The sequence below is a fragment of the Danio aesculapii genome, chromosome 16 (genome assembly GCF_903798145.1).
Source record: "Danio aesculapii chromosome 16, fDanAes4.1, whole genome shotgun sequence".
Classification (NCBI taxonomy): domain Eukaryota; kingdom Metazoa; phylum Chordata; class Actinopteri; order Cypriniformes; family Danionidae; genus Danio; species Danio aesculapii.
Window position 1 is genome coordinate 15,335,770 of NC_079450.1, and position 23,416 is coordinate 15,359,185.

The 23,416-nt window shown below is 35.2% G+C and overlaps 1 protein-coding gene across 1 annotated transcript; it reads left to right on the plus strand.

The window, feature by feature from the left end:
* Positions 1–2,520: 2,520 nt before the first annotated feature.
* cmtm6 (CKLF-like MARVEL transmembrane domain containing 6) lies at positions 2,521–21,969 on the plus strand. Its single transcript, XM_056475431.1, has 5 exons — positions 2,521–2,637; positions 2,926–3,085; positions 16,769–16,945; positions 17,209–17,307; positions 19,028–21,969. The coding sequence occupies exons 2-5, from the start codon at positions 2,948–2,950 to the stop codon at positions 19,187–19,189; spliced, it is 576 nt and encodes a 191-aa protein (XP_056331406.1). The 5' UTR covers positions 2,521–2,637; positions 2,926–2,947; the 3' UTR covers positions 19,190–21,969.
* Positions 21,970–23,416: the final 1,447 nt, after the last annotated feature.

The following is a 23,416-nucleotide window of genomic DNA, read 5'->3' on the forward strand; positions in this document are numbered from 1 at the left end:
GGGGTGCTGCTGGCCGCCACGGGCCCTCTGACAAGTAATAGCGTATGAAAGTTAAGTGCTGGATGGTGGGGTGGGAGGGGGGGGGGGTGATCGCGTTTGAAAGTGAATGGCGGGTGTGGTGGTGGTGGGGGATGGGGGGGTGGGCGTTGAAGGAGTGGGCCCTTGACACTGTCTCTGGGGGCCCCCTAGATGTATGGGCCCTTAAAATTGTCCTAACCTACCCCCCCAGCGACGACCCAGGTTGGCATGTAGATGTAAATTCAACAAATGGACCATCAAAATAAAGTGTGACCATTGTTTTTTACTAATTTATGTAGATTGAACATAAAACATTTAGGTTGACTTAAAAACCCTCAAGAATTGTGTTGATTCAGTTTACTTAGAAGTAATCTGAACAAACAGCAAACACATTTTTTTTATGTAGCATTTTCAACAATATTACATTGGTAACAGTAGTACAATCTTTAATAAAGAAGTTCCTCAAAATTCTGAATTATTTTCGTACTGCTGTGGTTTTGTTTCTATATCAAGCTAAATCAATAAATATCAATAAGCATTAAAGGGAAAATTCACCCAAAAATGAAACTCATGTCATCATTTACTCCCCTTCACTTGTTTCTAAACGACTGAACACAAAACAAGATATTTTAAACAATGTAAGAAACTCATAACCATTGACTTCCACTATAGTTTTTTCCTACCTTGAATGTCAAAAGTTCAAATCTAATTAAGTTTAAGTTCAAAATATGGTATTTTGTGTTATGCATAAAATGACACTCATATACACTCACTGGTCACTTTATTATGTACACCTTACTTTACTGGGTTGGACCCTCTTTTGCCTTCAGAAATGCCTTAATCCTTCATGGCATAGATTCAACAAGGTACTGGAAATATTCACCAGAGATTTTAGTCCATATTTACATGATAGCATCACACAGTTGCTGCAGATTTGTCGCATGTACATCCATGATGTGATCGTTTCACCACATCCCAAAGGTTCTCTATTGGATTGAGTTCTGGTGACTGTGGAGGCCATTTGAGTACAGTGAACTCATTGTCATGTATAAGAAACCAGTCTGAGATGATTCACGCTGTATGACCAGGCACGTTATCCTGCTTGAAATAGTCATCAGAAGATGGGTACACTGTGGTCATAAAAGGATGGACATGGTCAGCAACAATACTCAGGTAGGCTGTGGCGTTGACACGATGCTCAATTGGTACTAATGGGCCCAAAATGTGCCAAGAAAATATCCCCCACACCATTACACCTCCACCACCAGCCTGAAGTATTGATACAAGGCAGGATGTATCCATGCTTTCATGTTGTTGACGCCAAATTTTGACCCTACCATCTGAATGTCGCAGCAGAAATCAAGACTCCTCAGAGCAGGCACCATTTATCCAATCTTCTATTGTGCAATTTTGGTGAGCCTGTGCGAATTTTAGCCTCAGTTTCCTGTTCTTAGCTGACAGGCGAGGCACCCGGTGTGGTCTTCTGCTGCATACCTTGGTTGTAACAAGTAGATTTTTGAGTTACTGTTGCTTTTCTATCAGCTGGAACCAGTCTGGCCATTCTCCTCTGACCTCTGGTATCAACAAGGCATTTGCGCCCAACTGTCCCTCACTGAATATTTTCTATTTTTTTTACTATTCTCTGTAAACCCTAGATGGCTGTGCATGAAAATCCCAGTAGATCAGCAGTTTTTGAAATACTCAGAGCCCGTCTGGCACGTTCAAAGTTCAAAGTCACTTAAATCACCTTTCTTCCCCATTCTAATGTTCGATTTGAACTGCAGCAGATAATCTTAATCATGTCTACATGTCTAAATGCATTGAGTTGCTGCCATGTGATAGGCTGATTAGAAATTTGCGTTAACAGTTGGACAGGTGTACCTAATAAAGTGGCCAGTAAATGTAGGTTTGAAACCACTTAAGGCAAAGCAATAGTGATTTGTTCCCGTTTTTTGGTTGAACTATTCTTTTGCTTATAGTTTAAAACTCAAATTCTGAACATAGTATTTTAAAACATGTTTATTATTTAAAGTCATAGTTTTTAATGTGCTAATTCATATCTTCAACACTAATAAACCACTAATATGCATTCAAACTCAAAAAAAATAAAGCATGGCTAAAACGTAAAAGGGATATAGTTTATCCAAAACTTTATTTTTGGCATCAATTTCTCACTGTTCACTTGTTCCAATCTATTGAACAGAAAAAAAAAACAGTTTTAAAGAAAGCTGACATCCCTATTTGTTTTTCCGACTAACCTCACATGTGGTCAGCTTTCTTCAAAATATCTTATTTTGTGTTTGACAGAATCAAGAAATAATGGTTTGGAACCACTTGATGTTGAGAAAATAGTGAGTACATTAGCTTTTTTTGTTTTCTTCATGAAGTGTTAAAAAAGATCCCTGCCTGTAGATGAGAAAATCGCAGAACAAAAATCCCAGAAACACCCCTGTGGTGCACACGCAATCGATGTTGACTTTAGCAGCCTCCGCAGGAAGCCCTTCCTTCATTAAAAGAAAACTGGGGCAGGGCGGAAGTGAAACACAAGTTCTCCGCACAAAGGACGAGTCAACGACGTAAACAGAGCATATTAAAACAACCATCCGACAAAACAAACAGGTATTTCAGTCTTAAATCTTTATTCATATTGCTATCACACGTGAGCGGTTGCATCTGCATCACTTGAGTTTGTTTATATCGATCGCTTTGTATTGATAGACTTTGTTAGCTTAGACTTGACTGACTTTTTTCACTTTCGTTTTTATTAACATGAAATACAGCTGTCGGTGTTTCGTTACGTTGTTTATTATGCGATATGTTATCTATAACGTTATATTATAGCTCTGCTGGGTTGTAAGCGCGAACATCTGTTATGGCTAAACTGTTTTATATGCTTTTCGTTATCAGATTTAGCTACAGTAAATACAGTATGGCCACTCAAGACCCGGTGTATAACACCACCACCACCACACCAGCAGCAGCGCAGGCAAACAAAACTAAAATATGGTTCAACGTGCCATCAGACAGCCTGGATACAATTCGATGTGCGATAAAAGTGGTCGAAATGGTAAGTAACACGTATTCCCACTGAACTTTATTGAGGTAAGGTTGGTTTTATATTCGTTCAGGGACAACTTATTTTCCATGCTAGCCTACTCTGAATATTCGGTCTGAAATCACATGTAAGTGTGACTTCAAAACAACATTAGCACTATTTATATGACTGTGAAAAATATTGTACTTTGATAGTCATTGGCTGCTAATATGACTTCCCTATTTAGATACTTTTCTTAAATTATATTATTAAGAAAGTCCAATATGTGTGAATATAAAACCAATTTTACCTCAGTCTGACTCTGTACTTTAATGTTATCTTGCATAACACACAAGCTATGAACATATGCAGCAATCAAAAAAGATTCCAATTTACAATTTACTGCCTGACAAAAGTCTTGTCGTCGGTCCCAGCTGTAAGAGCAACAAAAAATAACTTGACTTCTAGTTGATCACTTGGCAAAGTGGCAAAATTTTTACATTTTTTTCCATAAATCATCTGTTGAACTGCATCCCAATCATCACTAATACTGCAGAAGACCTATTGGAACCCACATGCACCCAATATTGTCATAGATATCAGTCAAGTTAGGTGAAGAAAAAAAACATGGTTTGGAGTTACATTCAGTATGGGGGTGTGCGAGAGATCTGCAGAGTGGATGGCAACATCAACAGCCTGAGGTATCAAGACATTTGTGCTGCCCATTACATAGCAAACCACAGGAGAGGGCAAATTCTTCAGCAGGATAGCGCTCCTCATACTTCAGCCTCCATATCAATATTCCTGAAAGCAAAGAAAGTCAATGTGTTCCTGGATTGGCCAGCTCAATCACCAGACATGAACATTATTGAGCATATCTGGGGTAAGATGGAGGAGGAATTGAAGATGAATCCAAAGAAACTTGATGAACTCTGGGAGTCCTGCAAGAATGCTTTCTTTGCCATTACAGATGACTTTATTAATAAGTTATTTGAGTCATTGCAGAGATGTATGGATGCAGTCCTCCAAGCTCATGGGAGTCATACACAATATTAATTCTTTCCCCACTGCACCATGACTTTATATTCTATTCTGTTCAGTGACAAGACTTTTGTCTAAGCACAGTCAGAGCTTACTGTCCTAATTAAAAATTAAAAATCATTTTTTATTTGGGTAAAATAAACATAATCTAGGGGCGTTTGCCTTTCATATAAGCCACTTCTGATACTAAATGATCAACTAAAAGTCAAGTTGTTATTTGTTGTTCCTAAAACTCGGATAGGCGACAAGACTTTTGTCAGGTAGTGTATGTGTTTAAGTTAAATCTAATTTTATTATTGTTTTGCAAACTACTGCAAACATTACTCATTTATAATCATTCTTGGACAACACAATGCCAAAGTTTTAACCCTAAAAAACAAATTAAAAAAGTATTTGGTAGAAATCTTTTGTTATTGTCACAAGATGTCATTTTCTGGAAAGAAAATCCTTTTTAATTACTTTATTTTTAATTGAAATTTGGAAGACATGTTCAACTTTATTGAATGAAACAAATAATATTTCCATTTTGCCTTAAACACATACTGTATACCTAGTAAATCCAGGATTTCCAGAGAAACTGACTTTTCAAGTAGTCTCATAGCCGTTTATGTGAAAGGATTCATATTAAAGAAAGCACGGTGACTTAAGAGGTCATTTGTGACTAAGTGGTTTGTCTGGTTTAAAGTTAGAACGTGGTTTACTGGGGATTGTTGAAAATCAAGTGTGTGAGTTTTCCCGAAAGTGTATAACACTAAACAGTAACATATAAAAGGAGCGGTTTAAAAAATATGGCTGTTGTTGATTTTACATATTCATTAGAATACTGTGGTTTCTGGTACATGCTAATGAAGCATTCTGCTTTATCACAAATCCACTGGCAAGTCTAGCACGTCCTTGATAATGCTAATTATGTGCCAATGGGGGATGGAAACTTTTTGGGCTCTGTTTATTAAAGGCAGGCATTTTAGCATTACAGTCATGTGCTGCTTGGTTATTGCTCATGGGGCTTTTTGTACAATAGTTTAGACTGTAGGTCTTTGTCCCAAGTTTAAAAAAATTCCCTCCAATTCCTTGGTATCTTCCATGTGTGTCAAATTGAGATTTTATTTATGTCAGGAATAAGTGTTGTGTTATCTACAGTTCAAGTCACTATTAAAGGGATATTGTCGTGTTTTGGAAATCTCAAGTAAGGCCCCGTTTACACCAATACGTTTTAGTTTTAAAACATCGTATTGGAATGAAAACGATCCCCGTTCACACTAGCGTTTCACCCAGCGTTTCTGAACAACTCTGCGTCTACATTACATCACTGAAAACGCATATCACGTGACCATACACACACACTCTGGCATGCGCTGCAGCGTGCTTTGAGCACATCTACCCATAGGAGAGCTGTGCACGTCGGACTGTTCATCAAGAATATACCGCTGGATCTAATCTCATTATATTTGTTAAACGTGATATTTAATTCATCTTATTGTCTATATCTAACGACATATTCCCAGACTTTGGTCTTTTGAATCTATTATTTGTTCTCAGGTAACATGTTTTGGTTGGGCGCAAAGATAAATTAAGTTAATATATTAATTAATGTGACCGTAGACACTGATTCTGCATATTGATTGATTGCTTGCCTTTATTTCCTATATTGTATAAACTTGTTGAACGTTATACCTTTATAATGGCCATTATTGATTATTAATTTAACTGATATTCAATGAAAGAGAGGGTTTTGAATTTAAGTTTTGTATTTTCAATGAGAATGAAAGGAGGCAGTAATGTTATAGGCTCCATTTTGTTATAAATATGCATACAGTGAAGATGGCGGTCATATAAATATGTAGCTACATAAAGCCTCAACATATATGGTGTCTGTTAAGATGCTAATATCAAATTAAAATTGGCAGTTCCTCAAATCATGTTTTCATTTTATTGTTAAGAAAGTTAAACAACGTATCCAGAGTGATGTGAATGAGGTTATAAAGTACACGTTTCCCTTTGGAGATTTACCCGATGTGTACTCGGAAGTTTGTTTTTTTCATATCAAACTTGCCATGTCTGAACTTACAAGGAGAGAATGCAAGACTGAACTGTGTGTAGGCTACTTAATATGGAGGAAAAAGCCCCAATCAGCCTTTTAGATGTCTCCATTTTCCTCCATCCACACTGAGATGGAGCAGCACCGTTTTAGAATGAAAATGGCCTCTTCAGCGTTTCCAAAATGCTCCGTTTTCGGTGCTCGAAGACTCCGGAATAGTGTGGACGGATGGCGTAACCATAGCAAAATTTATGCATTTTAAGACGAAAACAGTGTAGTGTAAACGGGGCCTAATTTTGGCATCATAATTAAACTGTATTGTTTGTATTTACACTGCATGCATTGAGCGTAAAATATTTTTAAGGCATCTACCTTAGTTTGCGCGAAACCTATATAAGTCCTATATAATATCCTATATAAGTGCATTGTTTTTTTATGACTGTATAACGGTATTGAAACTGACATCGTTGCTATTTTTAGATCCTGCGGTATACCATATTACCCTATTACCGCCCTAGCCTACTCTGCACTCAACTAAAATTTTTTTTATTATTTTTTTTTTATAATCAAACATCTCTGCGTCGCGCGACACAACAAATCGATTATTAATCGATTCGTTGTCTGTATCCTGTTAAATGATCTGCTTGGTACAGATTTTCATCAGTAGTTTTTTTTTTGTTATACTTTCTTATTTGCACTTCAAACGTTTTTGTTTGTTGCACCAGCGTTTAAAAGACAAATGTGAGACAATTTTGGGGTTCTCTTCAATTGGTTGTCACTTCATTTTAAGTGCATGAATTTGCAAGATCGCACCTGGAAAAAAAGACCAAAGGGCATTGTCTGTTTGACATGCTTAAGCAATATCAGGTGTTTGAAAAGGCCGTCTGCCTATTAAACTGTAAATGCAATTAGAGAGCAGATGCTAAATTCAATTATAGGCTCATTCCTAACTTTCACAGTGTGTTGTGGTGGCTCTAAAAGTTTCAATGACATTGAGATATATACTCTACCAAGAACCTAAGTACAGAGAATAATGGACCTGAACTGATTAAATTTAGCCAGTAGTTACCACATAAAGGTATAAGATAAAACTCTTAAGACAAATGTCCTTTTTTAGGAGTAAATTCCCATTTGGTCGCGTCCTTGGTCTCATGCTTCTCAGGAAATTAGATTTATCAAGTTTTTAAGCCTGTAGTGTATTCAGGGAAATTGCTACTGGAGTTTTTCTTGTTTTTTTTGTCCATGTGCTCAAGTGTTCTCCTCGTGACATTGAACAGTACGTTATTAATCATGATCCGGTGACAGAACTGAAATGGGCAGTTCAGTTATACAGTTTAAATTATATGCTGTACAATGTTACTTCGTTCTCAAGTTTGTTGAGGAAGAGATTTTCAGATATTGAGATTATGATTATGATTTGTAACTAGTTTGCATTTTATATTTGAAATGGCATTTAATTTCCCGTTTTGCTTTCCCAGCGAGATAACACTGAAACACCTGGGTACTTCCCATGCAGTTGTAACTTCATCTAGATCAGTTGAGTGTTAGAGTTGTTTTAAGTGGGCATTCCCATAGGATGGTTTTCAGCTGAAAGGTTTTTATGCATTTTGGACTTTCAGGTACACAACGAATGGCATGTAGCAGCCTGCAAATGTAAACGATTGAAAACAAGTTTTAAATTGCAATGTTTTGAAAACAAAACCATGATCATCCATCTATACGTCATGCAGAGGTCTACGCAAAACATTCAGTCATTTTCCTTTGGCTTAGTCTCTATTTCAGAGATCACCACAGCGGAATGAACCGCCAACTATTCCGGCATATGTTTTATGCAGCGGATGCCCCTTTTAGCTGCACACCCAGTATTGGGAAACACCCATACACACTCACATTGACACACACTACAGACAATTTTGTTTATTCAATTCACCTATAGCACATGTTTTTGGACTGTGGGGGAAATCGGAGCACCCAGAGGAAACCCACGCCAACACTGGGAGAACATGCAAACTCCACACAGAGATGCTAACTGGCCCAGCTTGCTGTGAGGCAAAAGTGCTAACCAATGAGCCATTTTGCCATCCCCTACGCAAAACAGTAAAAAAAAAATCCCAGTCCTCTAGGTTCTTTCATACCTGCCCACTCTTGCTTAAATGAACTGTTTACTTCTGAAATGCTTAGGATGTTTCTTGAAATCCTGAAAACTTAAATCTCATTTTACAGAATTGCACTCTTAAATCCCCCCTAAAGAAAGAAAAAGCTGAGTATACTAGAATTGTATTCAGTGTTTTAATTTTGTTTTATCAAGAAGTAGGGCTGCACAATATACATCGTTTCAGCATCACATTGCGAATATATACGCAATGTTGAGTATGAATTATAATTTATCATTTTGCAAGTGTTTTTTGAGGCCTGTGAAGGTATGAGGATTATAAAAGCATTCAGGCATAAGAAATAGTTCTACTTGTAACTTTGAAAAATGAATAATGATCTTTTTTTTTTATTGTTTATAAAACAAAGACTATGCAGTATTATTTTACATTTGATTATTATTCAATTACTGTATACCTGAATGGATTTCGACTCTTTGGATAACACTAAGACAAAATATTACAGATAAGACAAAAATATAAGACAAATATATTACAAAATATTTCATTTGTATTTTTTTCTTTATTGAGTTTATCTAAGCTTGTAGATTGTTTATTATATTTTATGCACTCCCCTATGAATTATCCAAATCAGTCTAAAATGATAAAATCTTTCCAAACATTTATTCAACTCATCTTGAAATTGTGAAATTGTATTCATATCGCAATATACAGCCCTATCAAGAAGAATAATTTGTCTTAAAGCAAAGTGGAAAATGACAAAAAATGTAATCATATTTATGCAAAATTTTAATAATAAAAGGAAATCAATAAAATAAAACTGTTGACCAACTAACTACAAGCACATAAAAACCCTATTTAGAGTAAAGCAACTAATAACAGACTAGCTAAATGATTGGGGTTTTAGTACTGGAAGTTTTTCTAAAATCTAACTAGAAGCAGAATGCGCCTTACTCCCGAAAACAAAAATTATTTTGGTTAATAATTATTTTACTAGAGTTATTCATTTATTCATTCATTTTCTTTTTGGTTTAGTCCCTTTATTAATCCAGGGTTGTCACAGCGGAATGAACCGCCAATTTATCCAGCACATGTTTAACGCAGCGGATGCCCTTCCAGCTGCAACTCATCTCTGGGAAACATCCACACACACTCACTCACACTCATACACTAAGGACAGTTTAGCTTACCCAATAGGGTATATGTCAAACGTCACGTGACCAAACCGGATTCACACTTCCGCCCATTGCTAGTTTATATGCGCCATCGGTTTGTTATTGACAGTAGTGAGTAGTAAGTAGTGTTTTATACGTTATATAATAGAGTAAATGCGCGTTCCAAAAAAAACTTTCGCGTTCCAGTCAACCTGGATAGAACACTTTTTCATTCTCCTCTAATAGGCCGTTGTTTTATACAAGAAGCCTCCAGAAACTACTAAAGTTAAGCATCACAGATGTCCCCCGGATATGCTCATTATCATCTAAATGTCCGGCCACCAAATTGGACAAAGGATTTAAATTGTATGCTTCATCATACATAATGGATTGTGAATGTATGTAAGCTAGCGGAATTGAAATGCTGTACAATGTCACTATGTTAACTAGCTAACGCTATAACGTTACTTAGTCTGCCGTATGGATCTACATATTCACATTAACTCTTTGTGAATTGTAAAAGGTCATTTTTCACAATAATTTTTGGTACTTGTTCATGTAAAAAATAGGCAGCAGTAAGAAGATTATATCTATTTAAAATACTTTATCAAAACCATCACCTGCAAACCAAACTCTTGGTTTCATCTACTTACTGTAAATCTAAAGTGAGGGCTTATTCATGGGAGTTTTTAGCTGCTCAGTTTCTGCTTTAAAATGTCAAAGTTTTATTTCTCATCTACTGATATTAGTTCCTGCTGTTAATCCTTGTGTATCTAAATATACAGCTTTCAGTGTTTGTTCAGTTTGTAGGACCTCTTTTTATCAAATGATCTCAATCTACCAACAGTGTATTCATCAGTGGGGAGACGGTTTACCACAGTCAAGTAACTGCACTGAAATCCTTTTTTTTTTTTTTAGTACTGTAATGAAATTATCTTCCTGCATGCTTTCCAGGAGCTGCTTTTAGCATTTGTGTTTCAGCGTCAGACTGAAATGAGCTCTAGTATGCTTTCATTTAATCATTTTACTGACATGCATTGATACATTTGAAGTCTTTTCACTGAATGGTGAGCAGGCAGTATTTTTAAGCTTGTTTGGACGGAGGATTTTGAAGGGATTCTGTGTGCTAGCGATAAGGTCCTGCTGCTTAAATTCACAATAACTACTGCAAATTGTGAACCTGCCCTGTTCCTTCCTAGCCGTCTGGGCCGTCAAAACTTAAAACAGAAATCATGAGTCAGACATGTGGCCTAATCTGGCTTTGTCATTATGTCGTTTCTTCTAAAGTGGTGGTTTTTGTATAAAAGAGAACACTATGATTTCCTGTTCCTCCTCAGTTACAGTAATACAGTAACAGTTTTTCCATATCTTTGTACTAGCTGAAAGCTTTTATTTGTTAAATCCATGTTAAAAGATGTTTTTGCTCTTATTTTCTAAGGTCATTTCCAGTGTTATGACGTATAAGGTCTAGGTATTACAATATAAAGGCATAAAAAAATTTCTTTCCTCTGTTGAACACTAAAGAATATAGTTAGATATTAGATATAGTTAGAATTTTAAATAAATTGCTGGTAGGTGCACCCATTTACTTCCATAATAGGAAAAAATACAATGGAAGTCAATGGGTACCAGCAACCAGCAGTCTTTAAAATGTCTTCTTTTGTGCTCAAAAGAAGAAACTCATAAAACCATGTGAGGGGAGTAAATAATGAGGTAATTTTGGCTGAACTATGCCACTCTGACACTTTCACAATACATTGAGTTGCAAAGATTTTTTTGTATACCAAGTTCTCTAAAATGTTATGTTTAAATATGCAAACAGGGCATGATTTATTTAAATATACAATGCTAAACTTTAGTTCCAGTTTACCACATTGATCAATTTTTATTTTGATAATTATTGTAACTGAGGGAATTATTTTGATATCTCTTTTATCACTCCATAATTCAGAAAGTAGATATGAATGGAACTGTAAACGTTGGTGCATGTAAGTGCTGCTTAATTTGAAATGTATTGCTTTTAAAATATGTATTGTAATTGAAATCTACAGACACATATAGTTTGACTCAAGTAACACTTCAAAGCTGGGTGAGTAATAGAAGGCCATATTCATGCACATTTTGGCAGTAAAGCCAGCTCTGTAATCAGCAGATGGAGAAGTGTTTACTACATTGGTATTGCATTCTGCTGCGGTCACATTCGAGTTTAAGCATGCAAAATTCTGTCGTACAGCTCTGCCAAGAGGAGCAGGATTAAACAAGATGATTAGACATTTAAAAAAGTGAGCGATTGGTCCATATTTTAAATTTCTGTACAGAGAGGTCATGTTTTGATCTTCGATTGCTCTTCATCTCGATGCAGTCATGTGATGCAATTTCGCAGGTCAGAGTTCACCAAGCTTGAACTTTGCACCACAGCGAGCTGCGAAACTTGTTGCACGAGCTTGCGTTTCTGGTCTAATGCATTCGTGTGCGTATGAATGAAAATGTATGGGGAGCAAAGTCCAGTGTGACAGTGGCTTTAGACTGAGAAAAACACTTTAAAAGTGAAATTCTGAAGAGAATTAAAAACTATATTTTGCCATCTGTGTCTCGCTTTAATAGCAAAAAAAGGTAGAAATAGAGCAGAAAGTGCTTGGTACATTGATCTTTAGCCACTACTCTATAGGTTGTTTTCAATCACGCAGGCCCAGATTGGCTAATCGGGAGGACCAGGAGAATTCTCGGTGGGCCGGTCTGTTTTTTGGCCGTGAGGGCTGGTGTCCCTAGCTGCTTGAACTCTTTTTATTTATTTATTTGTTTGACCATAGCCTCACTCTTTTTATTCATTATTTTGCTGCAGCCCCACACTTTTTATTTATTTTCTCGCAGCCTCGTGAGCAAAATGCAGCTTGCAGGTTAATGATGATGTAATTATCAATAGACCCCAAACAGCGGCCCCTTAGTGAATGTAAGAATATTACACCTGCTTAATGCAAATCAGATGATTCACTACATTAATAAATCTGACATAATTTGATCAGAAGTCTTTAAAAAGGGACAAAAACATTAAGCCATCAATAGAAAGTAATACTGTGGTTAAAAGAGTCTTGTATATGACAGATGAAGCAGTGCAATACTTTTTTTCTTCCACATGCATTGACATTACAGTGCCATTGTAGTCCATTGGTCAGCATGTTGCGTTACGCCGCCGCCGACCGGAGTTCGAACCTCACCTGAGTAAATTAATTTTAGTTTTTTTCTTAACTTTTAGTGTTAAGACATAAATTACTGTTTGGGTTACTTATGTAGGTGTACATATTTTATTTTTATTTTTTTGTGTGATCACAGTTACAAGGGACTGGATATATATAAAGACTTTTGCACAGAATATATATTCAGATATTGTAGGAAAGGACATTGTGATGTTTTAAAGAATAGTGTTGGAGATTTAGCTACCCCTTAATGTTCTCATATTTCTGAAAAACGAAGTTCTAAAGCAGCTGTTTCCTTGAAAAAGACGTGATGGTGTCATTAGAAACTGAATTGGAAATGACCTTATTTTAATATAGTCAGTCGTGAACTGAGGTGGGCCGGTCTAAGGCTTAAAACTCCAGGGCTGAAAAGGAGTCCCACTCCGGCCCTGCGTGAAATAGACCCTTTTCACAATGACGTCACTTCACCCCCTATCGGCAACGCAGTGTATTTTTAGTTCCGGTTTACCTTTGAATGAATGGGAGCCTTCTCTGGAAAATGTACAAATAAAAATATTAACGTTGCACGATCTGATTTAAGACTATTATCAGTACAGGGCATGTGTCCTAATGTTTCTCTTTCAATACTGAACTGCTTTCTGAGTTTGAAAATGATTCTTTAAGTTATTAAGAATAGGAATAAGCTATTGTTTAGCAAGAAAAGGAAACTTTTCACTTATTAATTATTTCTTTCCTCAATAATGGATTTATTTTTACTTTAATGCTGCTCTGATTATAAATTTATATTATTTGCTATAAGTAAATGTTCCAGCATGAGTACAGTTCTTTACGAAGTCTTCTTATATTACGTGGTAAGTATGTCTATAAATGCAACCAGTTTCATCATTTATTATTTACTGATCTATTAATGTATTTAAATGAATAAACTTAATGAACTTAGATATATTTGCCTGTCATCAAGGCAATAGATACTGTATAAGCTTATGCTGCATGAAAAAATATTCTAGTAAATACTATAGTGTTTGGAAGCATACTTTAGATAATTACTTGAATTAAACTGTCGTAGAAATTATATTGTTGCTGTGGTACGACACAACTGTAGTAATAAACAAATTATTCAATAGGTTTCAGTTTCTATAATTATACAGCATCACAATGCACCACAGTTTACACTAACTGTGCAGTATTTATTACAGTTGATCAGTTTACTATGCTGGAGTTTTCTGTAGCATTCATTAACAAAGAGTTGTACTCATTATACACTTTACCAAGTGGTTCAAAAACATGTTTGTTATAAATTACTAGAGTTTTTTTTCCCCATGCGGATATATCTTCCAGCTTCCATCACGGAATAAGAGATGAAAGCATACAAAAGCGTGCACGCACAGTCTACATTATTATTTATTTATTTTTGTAAGGTGGAAAAAGTGCTCTACAATAACAACCATCTAGTTTTGTCACAAAGGTTGCATTTTTTTTTTTTTTTTTTGGCAATGAACTTAACCATCAAACAAACATTCACCACTGCTGCGCATATAGACGTTAATGTTACAGTTGTTTACTCCACCGAAATGCCAGTAAAGACGTGGATTATTGCAAAACAAGACAGATATTTTATTACAGCGATTACATGGCAGGGTATGTTATTTATTTTCTCCTGGATTTTGTATAAGTGAGGTGGCGTTTGTATCTGATTTTTATATAACATATTTATACGCATAGCTAGGCCTGTATATAAGCTTTATTGGTGCTGTCAAACGAATTACGCGTTCAAAAAAAGTTTGTACACATGAATGTATTAAATAACTGTTTATTAAATGCCACCTTTTCTTCTGTTTTTAAACAGTTTCTTTAATTTTTTTCCCCCATCATGAGCAAAAACTTTTGGAAGTCTATAAAAGCCGTTCTTCATTTCTTAATTTGGCCGATTTAAACAATTATAAACAACACAAAACAGAAACATTTCGATGTTCTGATAGAGAATACTATGTAGAAGTATCACTTTCTGCCCTCCACCTGAATTTCATCAATGACGTCATGTGAAAACAACCTATAGCACATTAGAGTCACCTCGCAACATGACCTGCGTCATTTCATTCTAGTTTCATTTCACTAAAGGCAAGGTTTTCCTGGAACTGTTGCTGGCATTTCCTATTGTACTGGAAGTTATTTAACAGTGTACATGTGACCAAATCATAATTTGCATGATGAACGATTAACACTTTAAGACTTTGTGGTATTAGTGCAAAGGAAATGTAAACAATTCTGCTTGGGTGTGAATGTTTTTTTCCCAGCATGAATGTCCTTGATAAATTTTACTATTCGCACCATTGGGGATTCCCTTCCTGGTACTATGTTTTAAATCTCACCTGCTGTATTTTCCACTCAGTTTTAATTGATGCTTGAGGCAGCATGTGCTTTAAGGCAAGATAAGTAAATCAGGTAAAATAAAAAAGAACTGATATTTATTATGACCATACTTTCCTATTTGATTCATTCATTCAATTTTAGACTTGCAAGCATTTTTGTATTACAAGTTTGCTAAAATGTTACATTTTAAATCTGCAAACAAGGCATTGGGGAATTTGCATATTACATTCATAGCACATAACTGAAACACTGGATAAGTCTTGTTCAAAATTATTTATTTTTTGACAAATTAGAGCGAAGCATTTTTACAAAGAGGATTTTGGGAATTTCTTTCAACCTCCTAGGGCTTGAGTGTCCACAGTCGTGGACAGCACATTTTAGCTCTTAAGTGGCTTTTTAAAATACTTTGAATGTTTTATATTTTGTTACAGACATACAGTGTCATCCTGCAACTGTTTTGCAGCATATGAAATGTCCCAAACACCAGTTTTAATTGTCCAAAATGGGGAATTTTTTTTTTACCCTCTGATAGTCAAAGCAAGTTAAAAAAAAAATTCTATGTTAAATGTGCATAAAAAAAATTCAGGAAAAAGTGTTTTATGTAAATTCGGAGCACGAGTCCACATATATGGACATAATTTTCTCTAAAAGTACATCGTATCAAAAGATGATACTTTTTAATTCTTTTTATTCTTATTAGATTCTAATAAGCCCAAATAGCAAAGAGAAATAAAAAATGCATGTAAAAAAACACCTTGGGCCTTAAGAGGTTAATCACTCCATAATTCAAAATATAATGCAAACAGTTAGAAAAAAAGTTGCATATAATCAGACTAATTTTGTATGAACTCGTTTATTTATGAATAAAAACTGTGAACTTGTAAGCGCTGCTGAATTTTAAGATTTATGGCTTAGTGCAGGAGAAAAAGTTCATTTTGAGAGAACAGCCTTTAAAAATATGTAATAATTGAAATCGAGGCAAACACAAAGTGTGACAAAACAAAAAAGCCCCACCCAACAAAAAAACAAATTGAATAACAACAAATTAAATATATTTGCCTGTCATCAAGGCGATAGACACTGTATAAGCTATTACACTGCGTGAAAAAATATTCTAGTAAATACTATAGTATTTGGAAGCATACTTTAGATAATTACTTGAATTAAACTGTAGTAGAAATTATATTGTTGCTGTGGTACGACACAACTGTAGTAATAAACAAATTATTCAATAGGTTTCAGTTTCTATAATTATACAGCATCACAATGCACCTCAGTTTACACTAACTGTGCAGCATTTATTACAGTTGATCAGTTTACTATGCTACAGTTTTCGGTAGCATTCATTAACAAAGAGTTGTACACATTATACACTTTACCAAGTGGTTCAAAAACATGTATATAATCAGACGAATTTTGTATGAACTCATTTATTTATGAATAAAAACTGTGAACTTGTAAGTGCTGCTGAATTTTAAGGTTTATGACTTAGTGCAGGAAAAAAAGTTCATTTTGAGAGAACAGCCTTTAAAAATATGTAATAATTGAAATCGAGGCATACACAAAGTGTGACAAAACAAAAAAGCCCCACCCCACAAAAAAAACAAAACCAAAACAACAACAAATCAGTGAATCTGCCTGCAGTGCCTTGTCTTAAAGCAGCTTCCATCAGATTAAAGAGAATATTTAGCTCTGGAGAGCAGTCTGACAAAATCTTTTATTTTATCTTGAGTTATCCAAAGTAAATAAGCTGCTGCTGCCCACTGGTGGCTACTTAACGCACTCACATTTAATTTGTGTCCCCTCAGCTCCTGTCATTTGTGGCTTTCGTGATGGAGGAGATCGTGTCCCACTGTGTGTCTTGTGGACCGCTTTACTTCTTTGAGTTTGTCAGTTGCACAGCCTTCCTCTTCACACTTCTGCTCCTCATCCTTCTGGCCACACATCTCCACCAGAGAGTCGGAATTACCTGCTGGCCTACACTGGTAAGTAAAAGAGTAAATAATAATAGTAAAATTACAATAAATAAATGCATATTATTCGTAAAATTACTATTATTATTTGTTATTGCCAAGTAAAATCTGTTTTATTTTATAAATTGTTCTAGCAATATTTTCTAAAAAACATATAATACAAATTCCATAATATTTATTTAAATTTGCATAAATATATATTGATTTGAATCTAGTGTGAATTAGAATCAGTATAGAAAGCTTTAATATAATGCTGAACCTGTTTTCCCTCATAGGATTTTACATACACATCAGGCATGGCAGTCATGTTCCTCATTGCCAGCATTGTGTTTGCAGCAGGCAATGGTCAGACGGGCTTGGAGCAGGGTGCAGTGGTATGACACCATTATTTTAGTATCATTGCTAACAATTTAAATTCATTTTTATTGTTTTGTTTTTCACTTTAATAATTTAATTGGCACTTAAGTTCCTGAATAATACAATTATATTATAATATATACTTTTAAATGTGGAAAAAACTATCTCTATATATATTTAGTAATAAATAAATAAGTTTTTAAAAATATAGAAAATCAAGTATACATATATAACTCCAACATATACATATGTGTGTATATTTATATATTGTGGCTATATATTTATATGTGTGTATGTTGTGGTTATATATGCATTTATGGTAATTATTTGCAATTTTTTGTTTTAGTTTTACTATTAGTTAAATATATGTTTGTGGTTGATTTTTGTATTTTAGCTGATATGACAACACTGCTTATAACCAGTTTGTACATACAAGATGTAGAATTGGCCACACTTACAGACGCCCATTCATTTAAAAAGGAAGAGAAACCTGTTTGACTTTTGTAAGAATGTTTGGTAACACTTTAGTTTGTCACAATTCATGCTATTAAATACTGGCTTATAACCTGTCTGTTATTAAGATAATAACTGGTCATTAGTAGTTATAAAGTATGATCTTATACTGCATCCCTAATCCTGCCCAGTGGTGTAAAGTATCAAATACTCAAAGTTTTTCTAAGGAATTGTAATTTACTGAGTAGTTTTAAAAATGTGTGCTTTTACTTTCCCTTGAGTACATTTTTAGTGCTGTATGGGTACTTTTACTGCACACTATTTTCCTTCAACCTGCAGTCACTACTTTATTTTATTCATGTTGTCTATTGGGATTCACTAAGTGGAAAAATCAGTCCTGTGATTCCCGTTCCAATCATACATCACACTTAGAAAGTAACAACCTCAAGACATGGGCACTTTATAAATGCAGCAAAGTGTTTGGAAGCATTCAAATAATCCAAGAAGATGTCCAAATTCTTTACAACACTAATTCACCAACTCAGAGACTGTTTAGACACTGATGAGAAGATGACGTTTACTGTTTGATGACTAAAAACATGGCTAAAGGGCCTTACACTAAACAATAACTTAATCCACCACAGAATGTTACGTTTACACATGCCTGCACAAATTGCATGAAAATGCATCAGTCGTTCACAGTGTAATAATCACTACTTCCTACCCTTGAGTACCTTTAAAAGGGCTACCTTTTACTCATGCTTTGAGTAATATTTACAACAGACATTTATTAAACTTGCGCTACTTTTTTGGGCAAGTAATGGGACTTTTTCCTGGAGTATGATTTTTTTTCTGTACTCTTTCCACCACTGATCCTACCGAAAACCTAAACCCAATTTCTACCTTACTAACTATCAAGAAGCAGCTAATTAGTAGATTATTAAGCTAGTAATATTAGTTAAGCATGATATAAACAAAATGTATTATTATTATTTTAATAGAATGTATATTTTAAATGATATTTTAATGATGAGAAAGTTTACAATATCATTGATCAAACTGAAGGATCTTATATGACGTTTTTATCAGTAATGTTATCTGTATTTTTGTGTAAGGCAGGTTTGTTAAGAAACACTAATGATATTAAATTATAAATTAAATATTTATTATTGATGTTGTCATGAATATACCCAGTGCTGCTGATTTGGCATTAAAACACAAATAAATCATGACAACACAGCTGCTACTGTTAGCTAACATTCAGCTGTCTTTCCTGCATTACAGGCATTTGGCTTCATGTCCACGATAGCCTTCTTTGCAGACTCTGCTTACTTTGTGAAACTGCATGGTATTCCTTGCCTAAAGAAAAGCAATCTACAAGACGGCCAAGCACCAAGACAACCAGAGATTGAGAAACTTAATGCTAATGGAGCAGAATCAGCTTGAGGCCTGGTAGCGTTTTCACCAGCATCCAAATCCAAAAGCAAACAATTTTTTATAGGTATGAAATATTTTTACCCAAAGCAAAAAAAAGAAAAAGTCTTAATGATTCATTTTGTCAGTTTCATTCTGACATTTTTGTCCAGTTTTATATTGTGCCTAAATGTTTTGCCTTTGTTTTTTATGAGTCTTAATTTCACAGGTAGTATTTTAACATGGAATTGCCCATATTTTTACTGTACACAAATGAAGTTATCATGTCACAAGTGAAGGTATTTCACTATTTTTGTGTGTGTGTTCTGCGCCATTTTGGACATGAATTCTTAAGGATTAACAAGTACAAAAATATGCACTGTACTATAATCGAGTTCTATTTTTCTGATTTTTAGAATACTTTTATATGCATTCCTGAAATAATATATTTTGGAGAAAATCAGGGTTTGATCATGTTGAAAATTTTGATTTATCATTGCCTGCCTTTCAGCACAGGAATTTGAATATAATATTGATTTAGAGGCAAAGAAATTTATAAAGTATTTTTAAAACACTTTTGGCAGGGGCGGATTTAACCAACAAGGGAGGTAATCAGCTGCTTGGCGCCCCTAATAAACTCCTAGAAATAAGAATTATACCCATAAATTACCTGACATCGTATTGGGACACTTTTGGGACAGGCAGGGGCGGATTTAACCAACAAGGGAGGCAAGGGGCCGCTTGGGGTGCCCGATAAATACCTAAAAATATAAATTATACCCATAAATTATATAACATCGTTTTGGGACTGGCAGGGATGGATTTAACTAATAAATGAGGTAAGCAGCCGCTTGGGGCTCCTCGATAAATACCTAGAAATATAAATTATACCCATAAATCATATAACATCATGTTGGGACAGGCAGGGATGGATTTAACCAATAAGCGAGGTAAGCGGCCGCTTAGGGGGGCCCCTGATAAATACCTAGAAATATAAATTATACCCATAAATTATATAACATAATTTGGGACAGGCAGGGGTGGATTTAAAGAATAAGCAAGGCAAGTGGCCGCTTGAGGGCGCCCCCCGATAAATACCTAGAAATATAAATTATACATTACATAACATCATTTTGGGACACTTTTGGGACTGGCAGGGGCGGATTTAACCAATAAAAGAGAGGTAAGTGGCCGCTTGGGGACCCCCCGAAAAAATACCTAGAAATATAAATTATATCCATAAATGACATAACATCGTTTTGGGACAGGCAGGGGCGGATTTAACCAATAAGCGAGGTAAGCGGCCGCTTAGGGGGGCCCCCTGATAAATACCTAGAAATATAAATTGTACTCGTAAATTATATAACATCATTTGGGACAGGCAACGGTGGGTTTAACCAACAAGCGAGGTAAGCGGCTGCTTGGGGCCCCCCGATAAATACCTAGAAATATAAATTATTCCCATAGATTACATAACATCGTTTTGGGACTGGCAGGGGTGGATTTAACCAATAAGCGAGGTAAGCAGCCGCTTGGGGCCCCCCGATAAATACCTATAAATATAAATTATACCCATAAATTACATAACATTGTTTTCTATCATATTTTGTATGGCGAGGGTCTAACAAATACAGTTTTGACATAACTGTTACATCTGTGCAAATTTGTCCCCCACTCCAATCATGGAGCAGCCTAGCAGTCAAATCATGAAATATTTAGACATAATACAGATATTTCTTTATTATTTTTAGTTGTGAATTCAGTTTAAGGGTGACACCGTTTCCTCCGGGTGCTCTGGTTTCCCCCACAGTCCAAAAACATGCACTAGGTGAATTGAATAAACGAAATTGGCCGTAGTGTATGTGTGTGAATGTGTTTATGGAAGTTTCCCAATACTGGGTTGCAGCTGGTAGGGCATCCGCTGTGTAAAACATATGCTGGAAAAGTTGGCGGTTCATTCTGCTGTGGCGACCCCTGATGAATAAAGGGAAAAGCCGAAGGAAAATTTTAGGGCTGTTGGGATCCATGGCTGGAATTGTTTAGGGCCCCAAAATCACTAAATCCGCCCCTGGGGACAGGTAAATACTACACTGAATACACATATACACATACACGCGTCATCCTTAAGTCAGTTATACTGTAAAAATGTTTATTGAGCTGTAAGATGCATGTGGCTATAGCAGGACGACATTGTTTTGGCCTTGTGATGATCATGTTTCGCTGTGCAGGGGTGTACAGTCATACATTTGTTTGTTTTTATTGAATCAATCTGTCATTTTTATATTGTGTGGAACTCGAAATGTTGTATATTTTCTTCTGTGCTTGATCTTGTTCCATGTGAGTTCAGATTGTGTGTAAGATAGCGTGTAAATGCTATGAACAGGAAGTGTTAAATTGAATGGATGTCGTACAGGTCTTTCTTTATTGGGAGGTTTGTGCGTTTAGGCCCTGTTGTGTTTGTTTAAATGCCCAAGGAATTGAACGGACTGCAAGTTTTCCAAGACACTAATCTGCCTTCCGCTTCTGCTCTCCTGTACTGTACGACTTGACTGCTGCTTTCTGTTAATTAAGCGTTGTGTATATTTTACAATCTAGATAAACTGAACCGTAGCCACTTTCTCCTTCTTAAGATTTGAATCGAGTGTCTTGTTAGGTTGCCATGGATTTTTTTTAATTTTTACAATGCAAAGACAAGTTTGAATACCAGCATTATTTCTACCTTTTAAAGGTCACATGGGATATTTTACAGCATTGTATATGAAACCATCTCCCCATTCACTTTAAGCAATAAATAGATCATGGGCTCAACAGAATCAGACTCCTGGTTTTATGTGTTGCCTGTTTGGAAACATGCTTGATGATTAACGAATTTGATGTAAATTTACTGATTCTCAGGCCATTCTCAATGCTTTTTCCCTTCAGTAGAGCATTAAAAAAAGATTTTTCTTTTTAATGAAATGCCAAGTTAAGTCAACACATACTGAGAGTCTAATATGGCAGTGTTTCTCAACCACGTTCCTGAAGGACCACCAACACTGCATGTTTTGGATGTCTCCTTTGTCTGTGACACTCATTACAGGTCTTTCAGTCTCTGCTAATGAGCTGATGATCTGATTCAGGTGTGTTTGGCTAAGGAGACATGGAAATGTGCAGAGCTGGTGGGCCTCCAGGAATGTGGTTGAGAAACACTGCTCTAAGGCAATGCTAAATTAAATGATGCAGAGGTCTTATGAAGTGAATCGGTCTGTTAAATAAGCAGATTGTTAATATTTTTTGTGTATTTACAGCATTATTTACCTTTTATTATAGCATTGACAAACACTGAAGTGTGTATTGCTAGCTACTACAAGTATCAATTGTTGTTTTCACTCTTAGTGTCAGCAGCCATGGACTTCCATTCTATGAATTATCGAGGACCACAATTTCAGATCAAAATCTTTTTTAGTGTTCTATTAAAGAAAAATATAATCATCTACATGTTGGGTGGTTTAATGGTGAGTACATTATATAGCATGGTATAGCAACTTTTTCCTAAAAACTTCAAAAAACAACAAATTCTATAATATTTAATCAATAATATTTAACACAATTTAAGACTTCTATATTAAATATTGGAAGAGTTAGTGTCTTCTGTAGATTAATATACAAATATGTAAACTAGGGCTGCACAATATATCGTTTGAGCATCACAGATTTTTGGAGTTATTGCAAAGTATAACCATGACAGAGTGAAACTTTTTCATTTGCATGTGTATTAAAGGCAAATCAGGAGAGTGTAAAGCATTCAGGCACAATAACCCTCTGACTGCCGCTCTACCAAATGGTTGACCGTGTTTTAATTGTTTGAAATAATGACTATTAAAGTAATTTAAAGAATGACTGTTTTAAATAATGGTTTACACACACAGCATTGTCGATTTACAAAAAACAAATCAAACAAACATAATCCTTTTGCACTTCTACACTTGATTTTGGTTTTATTGTAAAAAAACAAAACAAACAAACAAACAAAAAAGCATGTTAAATGAGAATCTGAAATATTTGATGGCATACTTCAAAAAATAAAGATGATTTAGTGTTCGAAAATGTTTCATTTTGAATAATTATTTTTAATAAATCGGCCTTGCACTTCATATTTTCAGATTTGTCATAATGTATTAATTTCTGTACTTTTACCATAAATCAACATATCAACCATTTGGTAGAGGTTGATATTTTAGAAATTATGGGATTTGCTGAAAAAAAGGCATTGAGTGTGTT

Coding starts and splice junctions, on each gene's coding strand:
- cmtm6 (XM_056475431.1), top strand. CDS start 2,948: ATGGCCACTCAAGACCCGGTGTATAACACCACCACCACCACACCAGCA. Junction 3,086..16,768: donor CGATAAAAGTGGTCGAAATG/GTAAGTAACACG, acceptor GTGTCCCCTCAG/CTCCTGTCATTTGTGGCTTT. Junction 16,946..17,208: donor TTACCTGCTGGCCTACACTG/GTAAGTAAAAGA, acceptor TTTCCCTCATAG/GATTTTACATACACATCAGG.